Genomic DNA, 24,990 nt, shown 5'->3' with positions numbered 1-24,990 from the left:
AAACGTCAGATTACTCTCAGAGGATCTCCAATCAGACTCACAGCTGACTTCTCATCAGAAACCCTACAAGCTAGGAGGGAATGGCGAGACATAGCACAGGTGCTAAGAGAGAAAAATTGCCAGCCCAGAATATTATATCCTGCCAAGCTCTCATTTGTGAATGAAGGTGAAATAAAGACCTTTCATAGCAAACAGAAATTGAAAGACTTTGTGGCCACTCGTCCGGCCCTGCAAAAGATACTTAAAGATGTGCTACACTCAGAAACACAGAAACACGGCCATCAATATGAAAGAAGGGAAAGGAAGAACACCTACCAGTAAAAGAGCATGGGAAGCTCAAAGCATATACTAGAAAATATTTCCGGGAAAATGGCAGGGCAAAGTCACTACGTATCAATAGTCACATTGAACATTAATGGTCTGAATTCTTCAGTTAAAAGACACCGTTTGGCTGACTGGCTCACAGAACACAACCCAACTATTTGTTGCCTACAAGAAACACATCTCTCTAACAAAGAGGCATGCAGACTGAAAGTGAAAGGTTGGAAAAAGATATTCCATGCCAACAGAAACCAAAAAAAAGCAGGTGTAGCCATATTAATATCAGACAAAATAAACTTTAATACAAAAACTGTTAAGAGAGACAAAGAGGGACACTATATAATGATTAAGGGTTCAATTCAACAGGAAGATGTAACTATTATAAATGTATATGCACCTAATTACAGGGCACTGGTCTATTTAAAAGATATGTTAAGGGACTTAAAGGGAGATTTAGATTCCAATACAATAGTACTGGGGGACTTCAATACTCCACTCTCAGAAATAGACAGATCATCCGGACAGAAGATCAACAAGGAAACAGCAGATTTAATTGACACTATTGCCCAAATGGATCTAACAGATATCTACAGAACTTTCAACCCTACATCTACAGACTTCACATTCTTCTCAGCAGCGCATGGAACCTTCTCTAGGATTGATCACATACTAGGCCATAAAGCAAGTCTCAGCAAATTTAAAAGAATTAGAATCATACCATGCAGCTTCTCAGACCACAGCGGGATGAAGCTGGAAATTAGCAACTCAGGAAACCCCAGAAAGTATGCAAACACATGGAGACTGAACAACATGCTCCTGAATGAACACTGGGTCATTCAAGAAATCAAAAGAGAAATCAAAAACTTTCTGGAAGTAAATGAAGACAACAACACAACATATCAAAACTTATGGGATACAGCAAAAGCAGTATTGAGAGGCAAATTTATAGCAATAGGTGCCTATATCAAGAAATTAGAAAGGTACCAAATAAATGAGCTTTCAGCGCACCTCAAGGACCTAGAAAAACTGCAGCAAACCAAACCCAAATCTAGTAGGAGAAGAGAAATAATTAAAACCAGAGAAGAAATTAACAGGATTGAATCCAAAAAAACATTACAAAAAATCAGCCAAGCGAGAAGCTGGTTTTTTGAAAAAATAAACAAAATTGACACCCCATTGGCCCAACTAACTAAAAAAAGATGAGAAAAGACCCAAATCAATAAAATCAGAGATGAAAAAGGAAACGTAACAACAGACACCACAGAAATAAAAAGAATCATCAGAAATTACTACAAGGACCTGTATGCCAGCAAACAGGAAAACCTATCAGAAATGGATAGATTCCTGGACACATGCAATCTACCAAAATTGAACCATGAAGACATCGAAAACCTAAATAGACCCATAACTGAAACAGAAATTGAAACAGTAATAAAGGCCCTCCCAACAAAGAAAAGCCCAGGACCAGATGGATTCACTGCTGAATTCTACCAGACATTTAAAGAAGAACTAATCCCATTTCTTCTCAAACTATTCAGAACAATCGAAAAAGAGGGAATCCTCCCAAATTCTTTCTATGAAGCCAGCATCACCTTAATCCCTAAGCCAGAGAAAGATGCAGCACTGAAAGAAAATTACAGACCAATATCCCTGATGAACATAGATGCAAAAATCCTCAATAAAATTCTGGCCAATAGAATACAACAACACATCAGGAAAATCATCCACCCAGACCAAGTGGGATTCATCCCTGGTATGCAGGGATGGTTCAACATTCGCAAATCAATCAATGTGATTCACCACATTAACAGACTGCAGAAGAAAAACCATATGGTTATCTCAATTGATGCAGAGAAAGCATTTGATAAAATTCAACACCCTTTCATGATGAAAATTCTAAGCAAATTGGGTATAGAAGGAACATTCCTCAATATAATCAAAGCAATTTATAAAAAACCCACAGCCAGCATCCTATTGAATGGGGAAAAGTTGGAAGCATTTCCACTGAAATCTGGCACCAGGCAGGGATGCCCACTCTCACCACTGCTATTTAACATAGTTCTGGAAGTTTTAGCCAGAGCCATCAGACAAGAAAAAGAAATCAAAGGAATACAAATCAAGAAGGAAGAAGTCAAACTATCCCTCTTTGCAGACGATATGATTCTGTACTTAGAGGATCCAAAGAACTCTACTAAGAGACTATTGGAACTCATAGAGGAGTTTGGCAAAGTGGCAGGATACAAAATCAATGCACAAAAATCAACAGCCTTTGTATACACAAGCAATGCCATGACTGAGAAAGAACTGCTAAGATCAATCCCATTCACAATAGCTACAAAAACAATCAAATACCTTGGAATAAACTTAACCAAGGACGTTAAAGATCTCTACGATGAAAATTACAAAACCTTAAAGAAAGAAATAGAAGAGGATACCAAAAAATGGAAAAATCTTCCATGCTCATGGATTGGAAGAATCAACATCATCAAAATGTCCATTCTCCCAAAAGCAATTTATAGATTCAATGCAATCCCAATCAAGATACCAAAGACATTCTTCGCAAATCTAGAAAAAATGATGCTGAAATTCATATGGAGGCACAAGAGACCTCGAATAGCTAAAGCAATCTTGTACAACAAAAACAAAGCCGGAGGCATCACAATACCAGACTTCAGGACATACTACAGGGCAGTTGTAATCAAAACAGCATGGTACTGGTACAGAAACAGATGGATAGACCAATGGAACAGAATTGAAACACCAGAAATCAATCCAAACATCTACAGCCAACTTATATTTGATCAAGGATCTAAAACTAATTCCTGGAGCAAGGACAGTCTATTCAATAAATGGTGCTGAGAAAACTGGATTTCCACGTGCAGAAGCATGAAGCAAGACCCCTACCTTACACCTTACACAAAAATCCACTCAACGTGGATTAAAGACCTAAATCTACGTCCTGACACCATTAAGTTATTAGAGAACATTGGAGAAACCCTTCAAGATATTGGCACAGGCAAAGACTTTCTGGAAAAGACCCGGGAGGCACAGACAGTCAAAGCCAAAATCAACTATTGGGATTGCATCAAATTGAGAAGTTTCTGTACTGCAAAAGAAACAGTCAGGAGAGTGAAGAGACAACCGACAGAATGGGAAAAAATATTTGCAAACTATGCAACAGATAAAGGGTTAATAACCAGAATCTACAAAGAGATCAAGAAACTCCACAAAAACAAAACCAACAACCCACTTAAGAGATGGGCCAAGGACTTCAATAGACATTTTTCAAAAGAGGAAATCCAAATGGCCAACAGGCACATGAAAAAATGTTCAAGGTCACTAGCAATCGGGGAAATGCAAATCAAAAGCACAATGAGGTTTCACCTCACCCCGGTTAGAATGGCTCACATACAGAAATCTACCAACAACAGATGCTGGCGAGGATGTGGGGAAAAAGGGACACTAACCCACTGTTGGTGGGAATGCAAACTGGTCAAGCCACTATGGAAGTCAGTCTGGAGATTCCTCAGAAACCTGAATATAACCCTACCATTCGACCCAGCCATCCCACTCCTTGGAATTTACCCAAAGGAGTTTAAATTGATAAACAAAAAAGCGGTCTGCACCCTAATGTTTATTGCAGCACAATTCACAATAGCCAAGACCTGGAACCAACCTAAATGCCCATCAATGGTAGACTGGATAAAGAAATTATGGGATATGTATTCTTTAGAATACTATACTGCAGTAAGAAACAACGAAATCCAGTCATTTGCAACAAAATGGAGGAATCTGGAACACATCATGCTGAGTGAAGTAAGCCAGTCCCAAAGGGACAAATACCATATGTTCTCCCTGATCGGTGACAACTGACTGAACACCAAAAAGGAAACCTCCTGAAGTGAAATGGACACTATGAGAAATGGTGACTTGATCAGCATAGCCCTGACTGCTAATGGACAACTTAATACATTATCCCTCATAGTATTTTTTTTTGTCTGTTCTACTTAATATGACTGGTTTAATTCTGTAATTAATACACAGTTATTCTTAAGTGTTGAAAATTAACTGAAATGTGATCCCTGTTAAACATAAAAGTGGGAATAAGAGAGGGAAGAGATGTATAATTTGGGGCATGCTCGGGCTGACTTGCCCCAATTGGTAGAGTTGGAAACATACCAGGGGATTCCAATTCAATCCCATAAAGGTGGCATGTGCCAATGCCATCTCACTATTCCAAGTGACCAATTTCAGTTCACAATTGATCATAATGAAAGGACTAAGAGTCAAAGGGAGCACATAAACAAGTCTAGTATCTGCTAACACTAACCGATAGAATAAATAAAGGGGAGAGTGATCCAACATGGGAAGTGAGATACTCAGCAGACTCATAGAATGGCGGATGTCCTAAATAGCACTCTGGCCTCAGAATCAGCCCTAAAGGCACTCGGATCTGGCTGAAAAGCCCATGAGAGTATTTCAGGCATGGAAAGCCAAGACACTCTGGCAAAAAGATCTCTGTGAGTGAGATCCCAGTGGAAAGAACAGGTCTTCAAAGAGGGAGGTGCCTTTCTCTGAAGGGAGGAGAGAACCTCCACTTTGACTATGACCGTGTCTAAACAAGATAAGAGTCGGAGAACTCAAGGGGCTTCCATAGCCTTGGAAACTCATGACTGGAGCATAGGGAGATTACTGATGCCATAAACAGGAGTGTCAATTGGTAAAGTCAACAACAGGAGTCACTGTGCACTTACTCCTCATGTAGGATCTCTGTCCTTAATGTGCTGTACATTGAGGCTTAATGCTATAACGAGTACTCAAACAGTATATTTCACTTTGTGTTTCTATGGGGGTGCAAACGATTGAAATCTTTACTTAATGTACACTAAACTGATCTTCTGTAAAAAAAAAAAAAAAGAAAAGAAAAGAAATTATCAATTCCCAACTTGACTCTCACTGGGATTAAACATGACAATAGGTCTGATCTGATTTCATCATCATATAAAAAAAATCATCTATTATTTTTCACTTTATGTTTCTGTGTGGGAGCAAACTGTTGAAATCCTTACTTAAGGTATACTAAGCTGATCTTCTGTATATTAAGATAATCGAAAATGAATCTTGATGTGAATGGAAGGGGAGAGGGAGTGGGAAAGGGGAGGGTTGTGGGTGGGAGGGACGGTATGGGGGGGGAAGCCGTTGTAACCCATGAGTCGTACTTTGTAAATTTATATTCATTAAATAAAAGATAAAAAAAACATAAGTGCACCTAATTACAGGGCACCTGGCTATTTAAAAGAAATGTTAAAGGATCTAAAGGGAGGCATAGATTCAAATACAACAATAATGAAGGACTTCAATACCCCACTTTCAGCAATGGACAGATCAACCAGACAGAAAATTAGCAAGGAAACAGCAGAGTTAATTGACATAATAGACCAAATAGACCTAACAGATATCTATAGAACTTTCCATCCTACAATTGCAGAATACACATTCTTCTCACAGGTACATGGAACTTTCACTAGGATTGACCACATGCTAAATCATAAAGCAAACCTCATCAAATTCAAAAGAATCAAAATCATACCATGCATCTTCTCAGACCACAATGGAATGAAGCTGGAAATCAGCAACTGAGGAAACTCTAGAGCATATGCAAAAACGTGGAGACTGAACGACATGCTCCTGAATGAACAGTGTGTCGAAGAGGAAATCAAATAAGCAATCAAAAAATTTCTAGAAACAAATGACAACTACAACATATCAAAACTTATGGAATACAACAAAAGCAGTATTACGAGGAAAGTTTATAGCAATTGGTGCCTACATCAAGAAATTGAAAAGGCACCAAACAAATTAGCTATCAGTGCATCTTAAGGATCTAGAAAACAACAGAAAACCAAGCCTAAACTAGCAAGAGAAAAGAAATAATTAAAATTACAAAAGAAATCAACAAAATTGAAACAAAAAATACAAAATATCAGCAAGACAAAGAGCTGATTTTTTGAAAAAAAAATAAACAAAATTGACACTCCATTGGCCCAACTAACCAAAAAAAGGAGAAGACCCAAATCAATAATATTAGAGATGAAAAAGGAAATGTAACAGCAGACACCACAGAAATGAGAAGAATCATAAGAAATTACTACAAAGAGCTGTATGCCAACAAACTGAGAAACCTAGAAGAAATGGATAGATTCCTGGACACATACAACCTACCTAAATTGAGCAATGAAGACACAGAAAACCTAAACAGACCCATAACCAAGATCGGAATTCAGTCAGTAATAAAGACCCCCCCCCCAAAAAAAAAAAAAAAAAAAGCCCAGGACCAGATAGCTTTACTGCTGAATTCTACCAGACATTTAAAAAAGAACTAACTCCAATTCTTCTCAAGCTATTCAAAACAATTGAAAGAGAGGGAATCCTCCCAAATTCTTTCTGTGAAGCCAACATCACCTTAACTCCTAAACCTGAAAAAGATGCAGCAGAGAAAGAGAACTACATGCCAATTTCCCTGATGAACGTGGATGTAAAAATCCTCAATAAAATTCTAGCCAGTCAAATCCAACAACACATCAGAAAGATCATTCACCTAGACTAAGTGGACTTTATCCCTGGTATGCAGGGACAGTTCAACATTCACAAATCAATCAATGTGATACATCACATTAACAAATGGAAGAACAAAAACCATATGATTATCTCAATAGATGCAGAGAAAGCATTTGATAAAATACAGCATCCTTTCATGATGAAAACTCTAAGCAAATTGGGTGTAGAAGTAACATTCCTCAACACAATCAAGGCAATTTATGACAGACCCACAGCCAGCATTCTATTGAGTGGGGAAAAGTTGGAAGCATTCCCACTGAAATCCGGTACACCTTTGCTATTCATCATAGTCCTGAAAGTTTTAGCCAGAGCAATTAGGCAAGAAAAAGAAATCAAAAGGATACAAATTGCAGATAACATGATTCTATATATAGGAAATCCAAAATACTCCACTAAGAGACTATTGAAACTGATAGAAGAGTTTGGTAAAGTAGCAGGATATAAAAATCAATAGCCTTTGTATACATAGACAACGCCATGGTTGAATAAGAACTTCTAAGATCAATTCCATTCACAATAGCTACCAAAAAATCAAATACCTTGGAATAAATTACACCAAGAAAGTCAAAGATCTATGATGAGAATTATAAAACATTAAAAAAAAAAAAGAAAGAGAAGAAGATACAAAAAAATGGAAAAATCATCTATGTTCATGGATTGGAAAAATCAGTATCATCAAAATGTCCATTCTTCCAAAAGCAGTTTAAAGATTCAATGCAATACCAATCAAAATACCAAAGACATTTTTCTCAGATATAGAAAAAAATGCTGAAATTCATATGGAAACACAGAAGACCTTGAATAGCTAATGCAATTTTATACAACATAAACAAAGCTGAAGGCTTCACAATATCATATTTCAAGACATACTTCAGGGCAATTATTATCAAAATAGCCTGCTATTGGTACAAAAACAGATTGATAGACCAATGGAATGGAATAGAAATGTCAGAAATCAATCCAAGCATCTACAACCAACTTGTATTCGACCAAGGAACTAAAACCAATCCTTGGAGCAAGGACAGTCTCTTCAACAAATGGTGCTGAGAAAACTGGATTTCTACATGCAGAAGTATGAAGCAGGACCTCTACCTTAAACCTCACACAAAAATCCACTCAAAATGGATTAAAGACCTGAATCTGCAACCTGACACTATCAAATTATTAGAGAAATTGGGGAAACCCTGCAAGACATTGGTACCAGGAAAGAGTTCTTGGAAAAGACCCCAGAGGCACGGGCAATCAAAGCCAAAATTAACAAATGGGATTACATCAAAATGAGAAGTCTCTGTACTGCAAAGGAAACATTCAGGAAAATGAAGAGGCAACTGACAGAATGGAAGAAATTATTTCCAAACTATGCAACTGATAAAGGATTAATAACCAGAATATATAAAGATCAAAAAACTCTACAACAACAAAACAACCAACCCAGTTAAGAAGTGGGCAAAGGACTTAAATGGACATTTTTCAAAAAAGGAAATCCAAATGGCCAACAGACACATGAAAAATGTTCAAGATCACTAGCCATCAGGGAAATCAAAACCATAATGAGGTTTCACCTCACCCCAGTTAGAATGGCTTTGATGCAGAAATCAACAAACAACAAAATCTGACAATGATGTGAGGAAAAGGTACCCTAATCCACTGTTGGTGAGAATGTGAACTAGTAAAGCCACTGTGTAAGACAGTGTGGAGATACTTCAAAAAATTTGAATATGGACCTACCATGTGACCCAACCATCCCACTCCTGGGAATTTACCCAAAGGAAATGAAATCAGTAAATGAAAGGGTTATCTGCATCCCCGTGTTTATTGCAGTTCAATTCACAACAGCTAAGATATGGGAACGTAAATATCTGTCAAACAAAGACTAGATAAAGAAATTATGGGATATGTGCACAATGGAATGCTACACAGCAGTAAAAAAAAAATGAAATCTAGTCATTTGCAACAAAATGGATGAATCTGGAAAGCATCATACTTAGTGAAATAAGCCAGTCCCAAAGGGACAATACCATATATTCTCCCTGATCTGTGAGAACTAATAGAGCATAAAAGGAAATCTGTAGAAGTGAAATTGGCACTTTAAGAAGCAATGACTTGAACAGCCCTTGTCCTGACTGTCAAGGAATAGGTTTTTTTCCTTCATACCATTTATTAAACTCGTTACTTAACATAGAGTTAATCATATGTGTATTCAGTCAATTGAAAATAGAATAAGGGGGGGGGGGAGTTTATAACCATCAAGCTGTATAGTTCTGCATACATTCATATGGACTTACTTCTAAGGGTACAGTTTAAAAACCTGCCATGGGACCCCAGATCCCATTAAGCTGAGTGGTAAAAATGCCATCTTTTAAATTGATAATGTTAAGTGTTAAAGTGAACATACAGATAGGATTAAGTGTTGAAGTGATCATATAAATAGGATCAAGTGTCTGTTAATAATAATAGATAGAAGTAAAAAGGAAAGAATGTTCCAACATGGGAAGCAGTCCACACAGCAGATTCATAGTATGACAATCAATTTAAGTAGCACTCTGGCCTCAGAATTAGCCCTTAAGGCACCCCGGTCTGGCTGAAAAGCCCATGAGAGCCTTTCAGGCAGGGAAAGCCAAGACACTGTGGCAAACAGTATTCTACATGAAGGACCTCTGTGGTGAGACCCCAGTGGAAAGAAGTGGCAATCAAAGAAGGGTGTAATTTTCCCTGAAGGGAAGAGAGAACTTCCACTTTGCTTATGGCATTGTCTAAATACTGATGGAGATTATGGATTCAAAAGGCTTCCATAGCCTAGGCAGCTCATGTCAGGAGCCTCAGATGGTCACTGATATCATACATAAGAGTGTTAATTATTAAATTAACAGCAGGAGTCACTGTGCATTAACTCCCCATGCAGGACCTCTGTCCTCAATGAGTTGTATTATGAGAGTTAATAGTAAACTTGTTCTCAGACTGTTTGTGTGTGTGTGTGTGTTTGTGTGTACAAACTGTTGAAATCTTAGTATAGAGTTGGTCTTCTGTGTATAAAGTTAATCGAAAATGAATCTTAATGGAGAATGGGACTGGGAATGGAAGAGGGAGCAAGAGGGGGGTAGGAGTGTGGGTGAGAGCACGGGTATAGTGGCAAGAATCACTATATTCCTAAAGTTGTACTCCTTAAATAAAAGGTTTTTTTCAGGGGAGGGGAGGAAGCAGCATTCTGACATGGGATGCTGGCATTGCAGGTGGCGACTTAACCTGCTGCACCACAGTGCCAGCCCCCAACACTCTGGCAGATGTACTCACTGTAGATTATGACAAGTGCTTAGCAGGAAATAACCAGTGAGGAATGACAGAAACCAGTGAGCAAAGGGAGAGGGGACATCTTCAGATGTCACAGCTGTGGAAGACTAGTCCTGAACGGCGATGATGAAGCAGTGGAAGAGGGCAGATGTGAGACCGGTGCCGTGGCTCACTAGGCTAATCCTCCGCCCTGTGGCACCGGCACGCCGGGTTCTAGTCCCGGTCGGGGCGCCGGATTCTGTCCCGGTTGCCCCTCTTCCAGGCCAGCTCTCTGCTCTGGCCAGGGAGTGCAGTGGAGGATGGCCCGAGTGCTTGGGCCCTGCACCCCATGGGAGACGAGGAGAAGTACCTGGCTCCTGCCATCGGATCAGCGTGGTGCGCCGGCCACAGCGTGCCGGCCGCAGCGGCCATTGGAGGGTGAACCAACAGCAAAGGAAGACCTTTCTCTCTGTCTCTCTCTCTCACTGTCCACTCTGCCTGTCAAAAAAAAAAAAAAAAAAAAAAAAAAAAGAAGAGGGCAGATGTGAATGTCCTAAGGCCCCAAGAGCCGGCATCTTGGGAAAACAAGAGAGATGTGGACACCAGAGAGCAGTGGTGAAGACAGCTGGGATGGATGAGGTCTGGGCCACAGGAGAGCTGTGCCAAGGTTGAATCTTATTTCTTGTGCCACAGGAGGCCCTGGGAGGGCCCCTCTGGCTGGTGGGGATGGGTGCCCAGGAGAAAGAGCCCAGTTAGGAGGCTGGAGCAGTGTTGGGGGGGTGAAGCCATGGTCTCCTGGGAGTCTGGTGCCAGGAGGGTGGTGGGAGCTTTACAGATGGGCTACATGGGGCCTGTCCCATCAGCCATGGTGTCAGGCTCTGGAACGCTGCCATCCCCACTCGGCACCCCCTCCAGAGATCATGCGTGGTGGTGCGTGGTTCCGGGTCCCACGGAGTTGCTTCTGGGTTGCCCTGCCCCCTCCCTGGCCCAGTGACCTCGAACATGCCATGCAGCTCCTAGGGACCTCAGAGGGAGCTCAGAACATGTCAGAGGGCTTTCTGCCAACACAGTTTCTCTCTGTCCCTCCGCATCAGACTTGGGGTCAGACTTTCTGGGTCCCACCTAGGTCAGAGGAAGGCATGAGTCTGGGTACGGTTACCCTTCCGAGCCTCAGCACCACATCTTTGTAGTGCACACAGTGGGGCTGCAGCATGGGTTCTGTGACATAGTCCCAGGGAAGCAGAGAGCAGTTCCTAGCACACAGCAGGTGCTGGGTGAGAGGGCTGCAACTACTCTCAGATCCTCCTTCATCTCCTCACACCATGCCCTGGACTCTGCTCCCAGGCCCCTGGGCCTTGGAATGTGCCGACACTTGACGTGTTCCAGATTTATAGACAGAAGCTCGGATTTTTTAGCACAAATGGCTGCACATTCTATGCCTTTTTAAAGATGTGACAATACACCTTGCAGACTGTTCCCTATCAGAACTCCATCTTTTTCACTGCTGCATAGTACTCCTTCCATTGATTACCATGCTTCATTTAATCAATGCCATTTGTGCTGCTTCTAATGTTTTTGGCATCTCAATCGTTTCTGCAATGAGAAGTCTTATACACTTGTCTTTTTGCAAACACGTTAACATATCTACAGAAAAAAATTGCTAGGGGGCAGTTGCTGTGGCATTTGGCACATGCACTTGAACTCCTAATTCTTATCCTAAGCAGTGTCAAATTACTGTCTGTGCATTCTCTCTCACCAGCATGTGAGGTTAGTGTCCCCACTGCCTTCACCCAGTAGGCCGTCAGGATTTTCCCTATTTGTTCTATTCTGATACTGTTGTGATTCCAGTCATTTCTTTGACTACTACAAACACTCACCCTCATTCACCATTGGTATTTTCTGTTCTGTGACCTCTCCATTTTCCTGGCACATTGTCAAGACCTGAGAGCTGATTTGTTGGTGTGTTTTTGGGACCCAAGGTGACTTTTGTGCACGGGACCTCTGCCTTGCAGAAGCCGGTTGGGTTTCTGTGGTTGAGTCAGACTGGTCTTTTATGGCTTCTGGATTTCTACCTGGAGGTACAAAAGCCTGCTACTCCCAGAGGATAGAAAGAAATTTCCCACATTTTCCTCAAGGAGTTTTATGTTTCTTTCAAATGTGAAAATCTCCAATCCTTTTGGCATTTATCCTGGTTTACACTGAGGTTTGGGCCCAATTTCACTTGTTCTGATAACAGCTGGCTCACCAGCCAGCTTCCAGGGATGGTGAGCGGCCCCCACTGTTAGACGGCGCAGTCACCACATGGATGACATGACTGGTTTGGACCTTTGTCCTGAGAGCAATGAGACGTCAAGGACCAGATCTGTGCGGGGAAAGCATCACTCTGGCTGGCATGTCGTGGGCCAGCCTGTGTGCCGCCCACTGTGATCCCAGGGCACCCACCTCAGCGCTGGGGAACCAGTGGCAGCCTATGTCCCCAGCCCGCCCTGCAACACCACTTCTCCAGGAATTCCCTGGGAATCCTTTCTTTTCCTTTTGGGTTTCAGCATATTCTCTTGTTTAATTGACATGTGGTGACTGTACATCTTTTTGAACTCAGTGTGATACTTTGATGCACAGTTACAATGTGTCGTAATCCAACCAGGGTGATTAGTGCATCTATATCTTACTAAGCAATTCTGTGTGTTGGGAACGTTCAAAATCCCTCCTTCTGGCTACTCAGAATACAGAACAGACTATTATGGAGGGGCACACTACAGAGCCCTGCGGCAATCCTCTGAGGAACTGCCTGAGCCTGCATATCCCCGGAGGAGCTCTCACACCCCACCCTCTGCATGCTGTGGCCTCCTCTCCTCCAGTGAGCTCCGCCTGCTCCTGACCATGGCCTCCCCCTCCCACGGTCTTGGTGGGCCCTCATTGTCACCCAGAAATGCAGCACCCAGGAAAGCTCAACCCACATGCTGCAGCTGCCCCTCTTTGTTCCCTGACCCCACCACTTCGCCCCTCAGCCCCTCCAACTTGAACCCCTGGGTCTCTCCCAGTCTCTATGCCTCCTGTCCTCACCAAGCAACCCAAATGCCTGTCAACTGAAACCTGGATAATTATGGAATATGTACACCATGAGGAGGGGGATGGGAAGGCTGGCCTTCACTGCCCATGCATGGGTTGATGTTTCCGAGTAAACCCAAGAGGCAGGGAGACAGGTGAAGCTGCATCTGCAGGTGCGGTCATGTGTCCAGTGAAAGCTGGGGCACAGGCACAAGCACAGACCCAGATAGATGCAAAGTACAAGTTCAAGAACAGGTGCAGGTAGACACACCTGGCCTCCAAAAGGCCATGGCAAGTTCAGTGACTTTTGTGCTCTTTGTGAGACAAGAAGCAAGGGCGGTGGCTGAAAGTGAAGAGTGGGCTCCACATACATCCGAGTTCCTGGTGCCAGCTCTGCTCCTAGTCTAGACTTCAGGAAGCCACAGCCTCCTGAGTTACCTCTTGGGTCTCATACATCAGTGTTTCAAGCCAAAAACCTTTGTCCTCTCTCTCCCTCCCCAGTGCACCCTCCCCCCACCAGTAAATCAACCACGGTGGCAGTCTGTCCTTCCTGACAAGGGTTTCCTTACACTTGCCAGCACCTCCAAGGGGGGCAGCTGTAGCAGGTCTCCCAGTTCACTGTGCTCACCCTGCCCCACCCCTCCTGTCACTCCTGCAGCCAGAACCTCCCATGACCTCCCACAGCCCTTAAAATCCAGCCCCCAGCCTATACCGTGGGTCAAAACCTGCATCTGTCTGTACCTCCTGTCTGCACCCTCAAAAGCCCCAGGATCCTGCTGTGTTCCAAGTTTTCTCTGCAATGCCCCCCCTCTCCCCTTGTCCACCCAGGTCACTCATCTGTCCCTCTCTGTCCTCAGCCCAGACCCCCACACCTGAGTCAAGCCCCTGGCTGAGTTCTTGGTGCTGCCTCTGCTTCCCCATGGCTGTCTCCTTCGGTGTCCGTCTGTTCAGTGCACAGTCTAGGAGTCAGTGACCCTGCCTCCTGTTCTCCTTGCTGGGTCACCGTCCCCCACAGCTTCTGGCCCCTGGCTGGCCACTGCCTGAGGGGCTGCCTCCCTGGGCCAGCCTCAGCCTCCAGCGGGAGGTTTGGGTCTGATAAAAGCAAAGCAGTTACTGGTTTGGTGTGCAAAGCATGTAGGGTTGCAGAGTTGGGGGACCTCCTTCCAGGATGCACTGCCCCCCCTCACCAATTACAGTCAGCCTTGGTTTCCTTGGGGGATTGGTTTCAGGACCCGTTAGAGTACCAAAATCCACAGATACTGAAGTTCCTTATACGAAAAGCATAGCGTTTGCATATAGCCTATCTCTAGAAAACTTTTCACACCTAATGCAACATCAGTGCTATGTACATAGTGAAGACACGATATTTTGGAGTATTTTCAGTTTGTGGTTGGTTGAATCTGTGGATGTGGAACCCACAGATACAGAGGGCCAAGTGTATGGCCTTGGGCAAATCGCTGCTCTCTGGGCATTATGTTGTCACGGAGATGACCATGGTTCCTCTCACCGTGCAGTGACTCACAAACTGGGATGCAAGGCCCCTGTGGATTTCTTTCCAGCATCCTCCCCAAGCCCTCCTCTGCTGTGGGGCAGGCCTCAGCTGGGCACTGAGCAGCTTCTAGACTCTGACGGGGCCGTGGGCACCCCTAACCTGTGATCTTCCCCCACCCACATTGTCTTCTCCCCTGAATCTCACCTCCCCCATAGACGTGACCCAGCCCCTGGTAAGCCCCAACCCTGATCCTCCAGCAGGAACCCAGCTTCCTGCACTCGTGAACCTGTGAGCACTGTCATTCCCACCACAGGACCACAAGGCCCTCCAAGGACAGAGGTGCTCTCTCGGCCCCGCCTTGTGGCTTCGGGGCTGAGGCCTGTGTGGTGCACAGCCATGTTTGTTGGCCATGGTGTTGTCACAGTCCTGGGAGGCTGTGCTGGGAGTGCGCGAGGGGACCCTCTGCCTCTGACACTGACTGTGGCTTCTCTGCTTGTGTCTTGCAGGTCCTCCAGTAAGTGTCCGGGACTGTGCACCCTGCTCCTGAAAGATAAGACATTTGGTTCTCTCCCTGTAGCATGTCCTTGCAAACCAGTTTTGGTGAGAGAGGTGGGCCCTTGAAAAACAGAAAAAACCCACCCCAAACAAGAGACCCATTGGTTTTTGATTGGCAGGTGGAGACAAGTGCAGAATTCTGGGATCTGACTGCCTCCTGAAACTGTGGTCCTTCCTCAAGCACCAGCACAAGCCCGGCACGCCTCACCAACTCCGTGGCTCAGCCTGGTGCATTGCAAGTGCATGCCCATACTTTTTCAGGGCTGTGCAGCCACTGGCTCTGTCTCGCAGGCTTTGGCAGAAAGGGCTCTAACATCAGGCTAGGATTGCAGGAATGATCCCTAGATCCCAGGGTTCATTTTCCTTCTTGGCCAGAATACATTTTGCTCCCTGGCAGGTAAGAGGGCTGCGGTACAGCAGGCAGAAAAACCACTGCATTCACAAGGGGTGTGAGGGGAAGCAATGGATTCCCCACAGCCTCCCCTTGGTGCCAGAGGCAGCCCTGGATGCGAGGGAGGGGCTGCCAATGGCCCCAGAAGCCCCCTTCACTCTCCAGGGCATAGGAGTCATCTGCATTGGCTTCCTCTTGGCAGCTTCTCAGAGCCTGATAAACGCCTGTGAATCCACTCAGGAAGCACATGCCTGAGGGCATGAGCCAACGTTAGCCATCTCCTTTCCCATGAGCCCTTTGCTGTGATACATTTCCTGATCACATCCTTGGGGATCCGGGCTTCAGGCACGTGAGCCCCACCCTGAGCCAACAGAAGAGGCGTGGATGCCCTGACCAGGAGCAGCACATCACAGCAAGGTCTCCCCGCTGTCCCACGCAGAACACAGAGCACTGTGGAGGGTGTTTTATTTTTTTAACTTGATTATTTAAATAGTCGATGTATTAAACGCAGAGACTACCAACGTGCAACCTGCAAGGGGCCTAAAGGAGAGATAGAAGCCCAGGAAGGGGACCAGGCTAGGGTGCGCACTGCCTGCTACACTGGGAGACTGCCAGGCATCGGCAATGATAAATGTTCCCCTACTCCCCGCACTCTCCCATTCCAGAGCCTCAGGCAGGGACTGAGTACCCCCCAGGCCTTTCTGCCAGCCCCATTTCAGGAACATTTTCAGTTCCAGGTCTGGTCACAGTGGCTGTAACACTGCCCTCCCCATGTCCCCATGGGGTCTGTGCCATTTGCCCCAGCTAACATGGGGGTGGAGGGTGACCCTCATGAGTGTGTGCCCTGGTGGGCCTGAAGAAGCCCATGGCCTGCAGTCCCCCAGCCTGGCCCGATGAGGCAGGAAAAGGGCACTGCATCCCCCAGACCCATTGGAACCCTATGTCGGCGCCCAGCAGCCTCTGTGCAAGCCATGCGGGACGTGGATGGTGCAGGCCCCAGTGAGCTCTGAATGGTGTTCTGCCGAAAGTCTGATTATTAACGACGTATTAATCACCACAGGGCCAGTCGGGACGAGATGGCTACCCGGTAATTTGTCATTTATTTTTTTTGCTCTCTCTGCTCTGTTCTCTTAAGCCACCACTGTCCCCCTGAGCCTTAGCTGACTGTCTGTGCCCCTCCCCCTCTGCTCTCAGGGTCAAGCTCTCGAGGCTCGTGGAAACACAGGTAGTGCCTGCAGGCAAAGTGGAGAGGCTTCCGGAAGGGGCCAGGGTGTCTCCCCAGATCCACCCGGCGCTGCGGTGGCATCCCCTCCCAGACACACTTGGCTGCTGCTCTCTCCCCAGCCCACCATGCCAACTCCACACTCAAGAGCTTGGCCTTTGTGGTGCTATCACTTCTCAGATCTATTTCAAAGCAGACAAACATGAGCTAGCCCAGGAATTGATGTCCCCCAGCCCTGCCGAGTGAGGGGTGGCCCAGCTGCCCTGGGGACCTGCAAGGAGGTTAAGGACCATGGAGGGGGCAGCAGAAGTGCGGGTGTGACCCACAGGGGAAGACCTGCTCTGCACCTGCAGATTAGGAAGAGGCAAGGAGAGAAGTGTTGGTGGTGGAGACCGATCTGTCCAGAGTCAGGAAGGGCCAGCCATGGAGAGGGTGGTCCCCATTCCTGCAGGAAAGCCCCCTCCTGGAGGCTGGAGAGAAAAGATCCGTCCCGGGCATCAGGATGGATCTGTGCTGACTGCTGGCTGGAAAAGTGCTCACTCTCTCTGAGCCTCCCACTCTGTGAATGGGGTGCTGAGGGTCCCCCTCACAGCATCCAACCCGGGATCAAGTGAGACTATAGAGGTGACAGCGCTACACGCAGCACAAACTGTGTCACAAACTCAGCCCTTCAGGACTTGGTGGAAAGTAGGGAGCATTTACCTTGTGCCCAGACAGGCAGTATGGCTCCCCTGCAGCAGGCAGCCTGGCCTCTAACTGGGCTCTGCAGGACGTAAGAATGGAAGGCTCGAAATGGCTATGACCCACCTTCACCCCACGGAGCACAAGGGCCAGGGCCCTCTTCCTGGTCAGCAAGGAGATGCACTGAGCAGCTGGAGGCTCTTGCTGGACCCTCAAGCAATGCCTTAAGCAGTTCAGGACGACTGAAACGAGTGGTTCTAACAGAGCCACTGCTGGGTGACCCACATCGCTTTTACCCACCTGGTGTGTCTATCTACTTTGCAGATGCCCCTCGACTTACGCTGGGTTAAGGCTCCAAAAATCAGTCATAAGTGGGAGGAGTCATAGGTGGAAAATGTACTGAAGGCCCCTGACCCGCCACCTGCCCTGGCCCAGCAGCCCCGCGCCCTGGAGAGCCTGGGTCAGTCCCCTTGTGACCATGGGGCTGACTGGGAGCGCGCTTGCTGCCACCGCCCAGCATCACAGGGTGGGGGTGGGGGGGATGGGACCACCAGCGCTAGCCCAAGACAAGTCAGCGTCCACACCCCAGGCATGCGGTGCACGGAGTGCGTGTTGCTTCCACGCCATCGGGAGTGGGAAATCCCAAGTGACGCCCTCCTAGGTCCAGAGTGGAGTGGGTGGTGCAGGGGAGCTACTCCTCACTTCCCCACGGCTTCTCCCCCTGAGCTCTCAGGGACCCAGGCACCCCCTTTCCCCACTGTAAGCATCAGAGAGGCCACCGGCTGATGATGGGGGTCATTTCTCCTGGGTTCTCCCGACCAGCTGCCAGGGGTCTGCCTTCCACAGAGGTCTCTTCTCCCTGGGCCACCCTCCTGCCTTCCTCCAGGACCCAGTGGGGTATGGGATGGCCACCAGCACCATCGGCCTCAGGCAAGAGCTGTGGAGCCCAGAACCCGGGTCGGAACCCAGCCTCTGCCTCCCATGAGAGAGCAGGGAAAACCTTGGGCAGTCCCTGTAGTGGCCCTGAGCTCTACCCCCTGCCCTGAAGAGAAGAAAACGAAGGTGGGGTTCAGAGCCCACACACTGCCTACGCGGGACGTGGTGCTCACGGCCAACTGAGGGCGTGGCCACTGGGCGCCCACAGGACTGTCGGGATCCACACAAGTTGTAGTGCATGCGAGAGGGGCTCCAGCCTGGCTCTGTAATGCCGGGGTGGGGAATGGAGGGATGTGTGTGGCCCCCAGGGTGAAACTGGGGTTCCTGGGGAGGAAGCAGGGCAGAGCCCAGTGGGGGCCCCCCACTTCCTGTCTGCAGGCAGCTCTGCAGCTCGCTCCTCATAGCGCTGAGACGCCCTGAGCAGACAAGCAGGCCAGGGATGAGGGGACCCGGGAAGCTGTCACCACAGCCCATGTGTGCCCTTTCCCTGAGGGTGCCTGGCCCAGCCTGCACCAGACCCAAGTTTCTGCACAGAGGTGGGCACCTGCAGGGCCCAGGGCATGGGTGTTGCCTCCAAGCATCAGCGCTCTGGCACTGCTGCCTGAGCTGACCCTTCCATGAGACCCACAGCTGAGAGGGGACTGTGAGGGGTGGACACCCTGCTGGGCTCCCCTGGAGGAGGGAGAGCAGTTCCGCAGCGGGAGCAGAGGGGACAGACTTCTGCAGGCTCCTGGGGCCCATGAGTTTTGAGCTGAAATTCCCATGCCTTGGCCTGTGGAGGGCCCCCAACCAGGGCTGACTGCAGATGGCTCTGTGTGGTGAGATCTTTCCTAGGAATCGGTGTAGGCTTATTTCTGTGATTATCTCCTCAGCATTAATGTCTGTAGTTGAGTCACTGCACCAAAGGGTTTGCACATGTTTGAGGCTTTGATGTGTATTGCCAAATAGCCCTGCAGGAGGCTGTCCTAATTCCCATTCCCACCAACAGCAGATGAATACGGGCTGTTTCCCCAAGCCCTGGACACACTTTTAAATGTATGTCAGTATGGTAAGTTTAAAAATATATGCATGTATGTACAGATCTTATTTTAATGTAGGGTTCACCTTCAATAGTGCATTTGAGATTTGTGTGGTCCTTGGTGCTGTCTGGTGGTCAATATTGGAATTGCAGGCATAGAGCTTAAAAAGGTGACCGCAGCATTGGAGAGCCTTCACATACAGGTTGGTCCAGGGACCACAAGGCTCAAGGAATCAGCAGTGCAGGGGGAATTCTGAGCTCAGAACGTTGCAAGCCAAGTGCACCCATGCCAGCCCAGCTCCCAGTTCTGAACTCTTGGCCATTGCAGGCATTTGGGGAGTACATCAGCTCTTTCTCTGCCACTCAAATGAATGAATTAATTAATCTTTTTTTTTTCTTTTTTTGACAGGCAGAGTGGACAGTGAGAGAGAGAGAGACAGAGAGAAAGGTCTTCCTTTTGCCGTTGGTTCACCCTCCAATGGCCACGCGGCTGGCGCTTCGCGCTGATCCGAAGCCAGGAGTCAAGTGCTTCTCCTGGTCTCCCATGGGGTGCAGGGCCCAAGGACTTGGGCCATCCTCCACTGCACTCCCGGGCCATAGCAGAGGGCTGGCCTGGAAGAGGGGCAACCGGGACAGGATCTGGCGCCCCGACCGGGACTAGAACCCAGTGTGCCGGCGCCACAAGGTGGAGGATTAGCCTAGTGAGCCGTGGCGCTGGCCCAATTAATCATCTTAAGTGGATGAATTGAGAGTTAAATGATGAAAAAAAGCAATGATCTTGAGGGAGAAATTTTCCCAGCAGAGGAAAAAGCAGGTGCCCAGGTCATGAATTTGGAGTGAGCTTTGTGTCTCCAGCAGCACTGAAGGCCACAGTGGAAGGAATGAGTGAGCGAGGGACAGGGAGATGGTAGAAGGCAAATGCCAAGGGGTGTCTGGGCCGCATCAGGTAAAACCTTGAAGGCCATGGTTTTGAAGGTCCGCTGGGGGGAGATGATGGCTGAACTTGGCCCTGGTTCTAGAAGCCACCCTCCCCAGAGACAGCTGCCAGGGGCACTGAGTCCTTTAGGGAACCCATGAGACAGGACTGTCACCTCTCAGCCCCTCAGCCCTCCAACTGTGCCAGGGAAGCGGGGGCAAGTACTGAGTGCTTACTGGATACACACTTATTCATGGGAGGCCAAGGCAGAAAGCTCCAAAACTCAAACCTCCTGAGCACAAATCCGAGGCCACAGCAGACAATTCCACATCTGACCTCACGGGATGGATCGCAGCGCAAACACAGATGCACCAGCACATAAGCTGTTCCTCAGGCCTATGAGACAAATGAATGTGGGGTTGAGTCTGGTCCTGCCCCAAAATATCTTGTGTTGCAGGCAGACTTTCCACAATGCGAAACCTGAAACCCATGTGGCCCCAGGCATTTCAGGAAGGGGCCTCCCAGGCTGCAGGGCAAAGACGAGGAAGGGAGCCTGGTGGGAGGGGGTTTCTGTAGTGCCTTCCCTAGTGAGACCATAATCCAGAATTGCAAGGTGGCAGCTGCTGAGGGTTGCACTAGCGCCACCTCCTGGGCCCCAAGCATAGTGCAGGGGACCCATCTGCCCAAATACCCCCCACCCCCACCAGAGGGATGGGGCACACACTTGCTCCGGGATTTACAGGCTCCCGGCCGCAGCGTGGTCCCTGAGGCAGGGCCCCAGCCTGGGACCAATTTTGACATGAATGACTCAGTCCGGCTGTTTGGAATTAATCAAGGGAGCGAAAGGGGCTCCGAGCACCACACATACATGTGCTTTCTTGCACTCTCGTAGTTCAAAAACAGCTTTGATTGTAAAAGTGTAATTAGTTAAATGATTCATCTGTAATGTCCTAAACCCATCTGTTTTTTTAGATTCCAACATCCTCCATCTCATTTTCATCTGACCCCTGCGGGACTGCCCCCCAGCCCCCTGGATTCCGGGCTGAGCAGGGGACGGGATGAAAGCAGATGTCCCAAGTCCCCAGTCATGGCCCCCAGATTGGAACCGCAAGGAGACACAGCCTGGCCCGCTGGAGAGGGCCACCATGCTGGCCTCTCCCACAGCCCCCAGGCCCACATTGGGCAGCTGCCCCTTGTCTTGGCCGGGTACTGCATGCCCAGTTTCCCCATGAGTGTCCCTTGTGGGGCACCCCAGCTTGGGGAGGCTCAGCTGCTGCTCCTGTCTTTGGGCCCCAGATGACTCATATAGACCTGGCATTGGCCCCGGTGCCTCCTGTGCACCTCGTCCTGGGCTGTCACTTAGCAAGGGCAGCAGCCGTCAGGGACCCAGCAAAGGAGGCCAAGCCTGCTCTTTGCTGGTTTGCCTGGGCTGCAGGCTGGCACCGAGCCCCACGTGCCCAGGGCAGCAAAGCAGCCTCACTCCATTGTCACAGAGCTGAGCAAGGCTGTTGCACCAAGCCCAGGGCTTCAAAGGAAACAGGCTTGGGAGAAAGCCTCTATGAGGGTAGGAGCCTCTCCACCCAGCTTCCCCGGTCCGGCACTAGGAGAGGCAGCACTGTCACCTCCAGTGCAACCCTGATCCCTCTAAGCCTGGACCTCTTCAACCTCTGGGAAGCCCCAGGGCAGATTTCAACGGGCTGGGTGCAGTGAGCGACAGCCCGTGCTGTCGCCATGGTCGATGACGTCAGCAGGGGAGCCCCTTCTTAGCCTGCAGCCTCAACGCCCTGCCCGGGATCCCGGTGGAGCTCCCCCGGCTGCGGCCCCGGCACAGGAGTCAGCCCGGGCCGGCCTCCCGCAGGTCCAGGGCGCCCTCTAGTGCCCGGCCCCGGAGCGCGTCCTGCGTTCCAACTGCGCCCAGGGCGCATTTGGGCCTCCTGGCGGCAGTGATGAGAGGTCCGTCCAGGGGTCCCCATCTCACGGAGCCCGTGATTGAGAAAGGGAGAGAATCAAAAGAGCGTGAGTCCCGGCCTCGCTGGGCGCTGTGGTCAGGGCGCCTGTGCCTGGCCTGGGGAGGGAGGAGGCAGGTGTGGACCGAGGTCAGGAGGTCAAGTAGGTGCCGACAGTGGGAGCCGCAGGAGGAGCAGCCAGGTGGTGGGGGCGGCTACTTGTCCTCCTGACCCAGCCCGCGCCCCCTTCCTCGGGGCAGCGCTGCCACGTGTTCTCCCTAGATGTGGAAGCTAAAAACAAAAACAAAAAACAAGCCGCCGCCGCGGCTCACTAGGCTAATCCTCCGCCTTGCGGCGCCGGCACGCCGGGTTCTAGTCTCGGTCGGGGCGCCGGATTCTGTCCCAGCTGCCCCTCTTCCAGGCCAGCTCTCTGCTCTGGCCAGGGAGTGCAGTGAAGGATGGCCCGAGTGCTTGGGCCCTGCACCCCATGGGAGACCAGGAGAAGTACCTGGCTCCTGCCATCGGATCAGCGCGGTGCGCCGGCCACAGCGTGCCAGCAGCGGCGGCCATTGGAGGGTGAACCAACGGCAAAGGAAGACCTTTCTCTCTGTCTCTCTCTCTCTCACTGTCCACTCTGCCTGTCAAACACACACACACACACACACACACAGGCAGGTCACATCCTTGAATCAGGCTGAAGCGAGCAGCACAGGGGCCCCAGCAGGAGACTTGGGCTCAGGGCCCTGGCTGGGGGTCCAAGCTTCAGCTCCCTCTGTTTTTAGAACAATGACAATGGCGCCTGCCTGCCACGGTCAGGGTCGCTGGTGGCCAGCTAAGAGGACAAGGGTGCATCACACGTGGACACCCTACCTGCGGCACACACTGCACGCCAGGCTGCTCTGTCTCCTCCGTCGTGCAGAAAGGGGCGGGGCGGGGAAGGGAGCGGTGGAGGCTGGTCCTGGCGGGAAGGAGAACAGGAGAGCCGGCTCACAGCCAGAATTCTAGGCTCCCCAGCGCTTGGGTGCCTTACCAGGGCTGGCCAGAGGGGGAGACTCCGCCGCTGGGGCTGGGGGCAAACCCGGAGCAGGGGATGGGAGGGGGTGGCTGGAGTCCAGCCCAGGCAGAGGGACCATTGTTGCATTATTGTTCGGCTTAGGAAGATTTTATTGACTTGTCTATGTGACAAACAGTTATAGAAGGAAGCTATTCTCAGAGCTACAACGTGACACCTTTGTTTTCAACTTTATATGTTATTAAATAGCTCTACCTAATAAACAGTTCCACAAAGGAAAAGACCATAAAACAGTGGCGCAGTAGGCTAAACCTCCACCTGCAGTGCCGGCATCCCATATGGGTGCTGGTTCAAGTCCCGGCTGCTCCACTTCCGATCCAGCTCTCTGCTATGGCCTGGGAAAGCAGTGGAAGATGGCTCAAGCACTTGGGGCCCTGCACCCACGTGGGAGACCTGGAAGAAGCTCCTGGCTCTTGGCTTCAGATCAGCTCAGCTCTGGCTGTTGAGGCCATTTGGGGAGTGAACCAGCGGTTAGAAGACCTTTCTCTCTGTCTCTCCCTCCCTCTGTTTATAACTCTACCTCTCAAATAAAGAAATAAAATTTTCACCAAAAAAAAGATACTCAAACTCACATAAAATAAATTGTAAAATAGCCATAAAATCCTCAATCCTATAGTAGCAGATACTTCGTATCCATTTGTTTGACAAAGATGTAGAGTGAAGTTTGACAAAACACTGTATTTGCAGCAAAACTGATACAGACCTTTATTTTTTAACTTCCACATATGGGGAGAACATGCAGCATTTGTCTTTCTATGTCTGGCTAACTTCACTCAACATGATGTCCTCCAGTGACAGCCATTTTGCTGCAAATGATAGGATTTCATTCCTTTTTGTCACGGAACGATCCTCCACCATGTGGATGTATATGACATTTTCTTTATCCGATCATCTGACGAGAAACACCTTGGTTGGTGGCAAATTTTGGCTGTTGTGAACAGTGCTATGAATATGGTGATGCAGCTGTTTCTTTGATACGTTGTATTCAAGTCTTTTGGGAATCTACTCAGTAGTGGGATTGCTGGATCATGAGGCAAATCTATTCCTAGTTTTTTAAGGCGTCTCCACACTGTTTTCCACAATAGCTGTACTGATTTACATCCCCACCAACGGTATATAAGAATTCTGGCTGATGCCACGGCTCACTAGGCTAATCTTCTGCCTGCAGCGCCGGCACACCGGGTTCTAGCCCCGGTTGGGGCGCTGGATTCTGTCCCGGTTGCCCCTCTTCCAGGCCAGCTCTCTGCTGTGGCCCAGGAAGGCAGTGGAGGATGGCCCAAGTGCTTGGGCCCTGCACCCGCATGGGAGACCAGGAGGAAGCACCTGGCTCCTGGCTTCGGATCGGCACAGCACGCCGGCCATAGAGGCCATTTGGGGGGTGAACTAACGGAAAAGGAAGACCTTTCTCTCTGTCTCTCTCTCTCTCACTGTCTAACTCTGCCTGTCAAAAAAAAAAAAAAAAAAAAAAAAGAGTTCTCCTTTTCCCACATCCTTGCCAGCATTAGGT

General features: G+C 48.5%; 1 protein-coding gene across 1 annotated transcript in view; it reads left to right on the top strand.

The window, feature by feature from the left end:
• The window catches only part of COL23A1 (collagen type XXIII alpha 1 chain), a 314,350-nt gene that overhangs the window by 254,659 nt on the left and 34,701 nt on the right, over nucleotides 1-24,990 (top strand). The window contains exons 4-5 of the mRNA XM_008255487.4: nucleotides 15,253-15,260; nucleotides 16,753-16,779. Coding sequence (XP_008253709.1) covers nucleotides 15,253-15,260; nucleotides 16,753-16,779 — 35 coding nt within the window. The remainder of the gene's footprint in view (nucleotides 1-15,252; nucleotides 15,261-16,752; nucleotides 16,780-24,990) is intronic.

This window comes from Oryctolagus cuniculus, chromosome 6 (assembly GCF_964237555.1).
Source record: "Oryctolagus cuniculus chromosome 6, mOryCun1.1, whole genome shotgun sequence".
Classification (NCBI taxonomy): Eukaryota; Metazoa; Chordata; class Mammalia; order Lagomorpha; family Leporidae; genus Oryctolagus; species Oryctolagus cuniculus.
The sequence above is the reverse complement of the archived record's forward strand: the minus strand, read 5'-3'. Positions and strand labels throughout refer to the sequence as shown.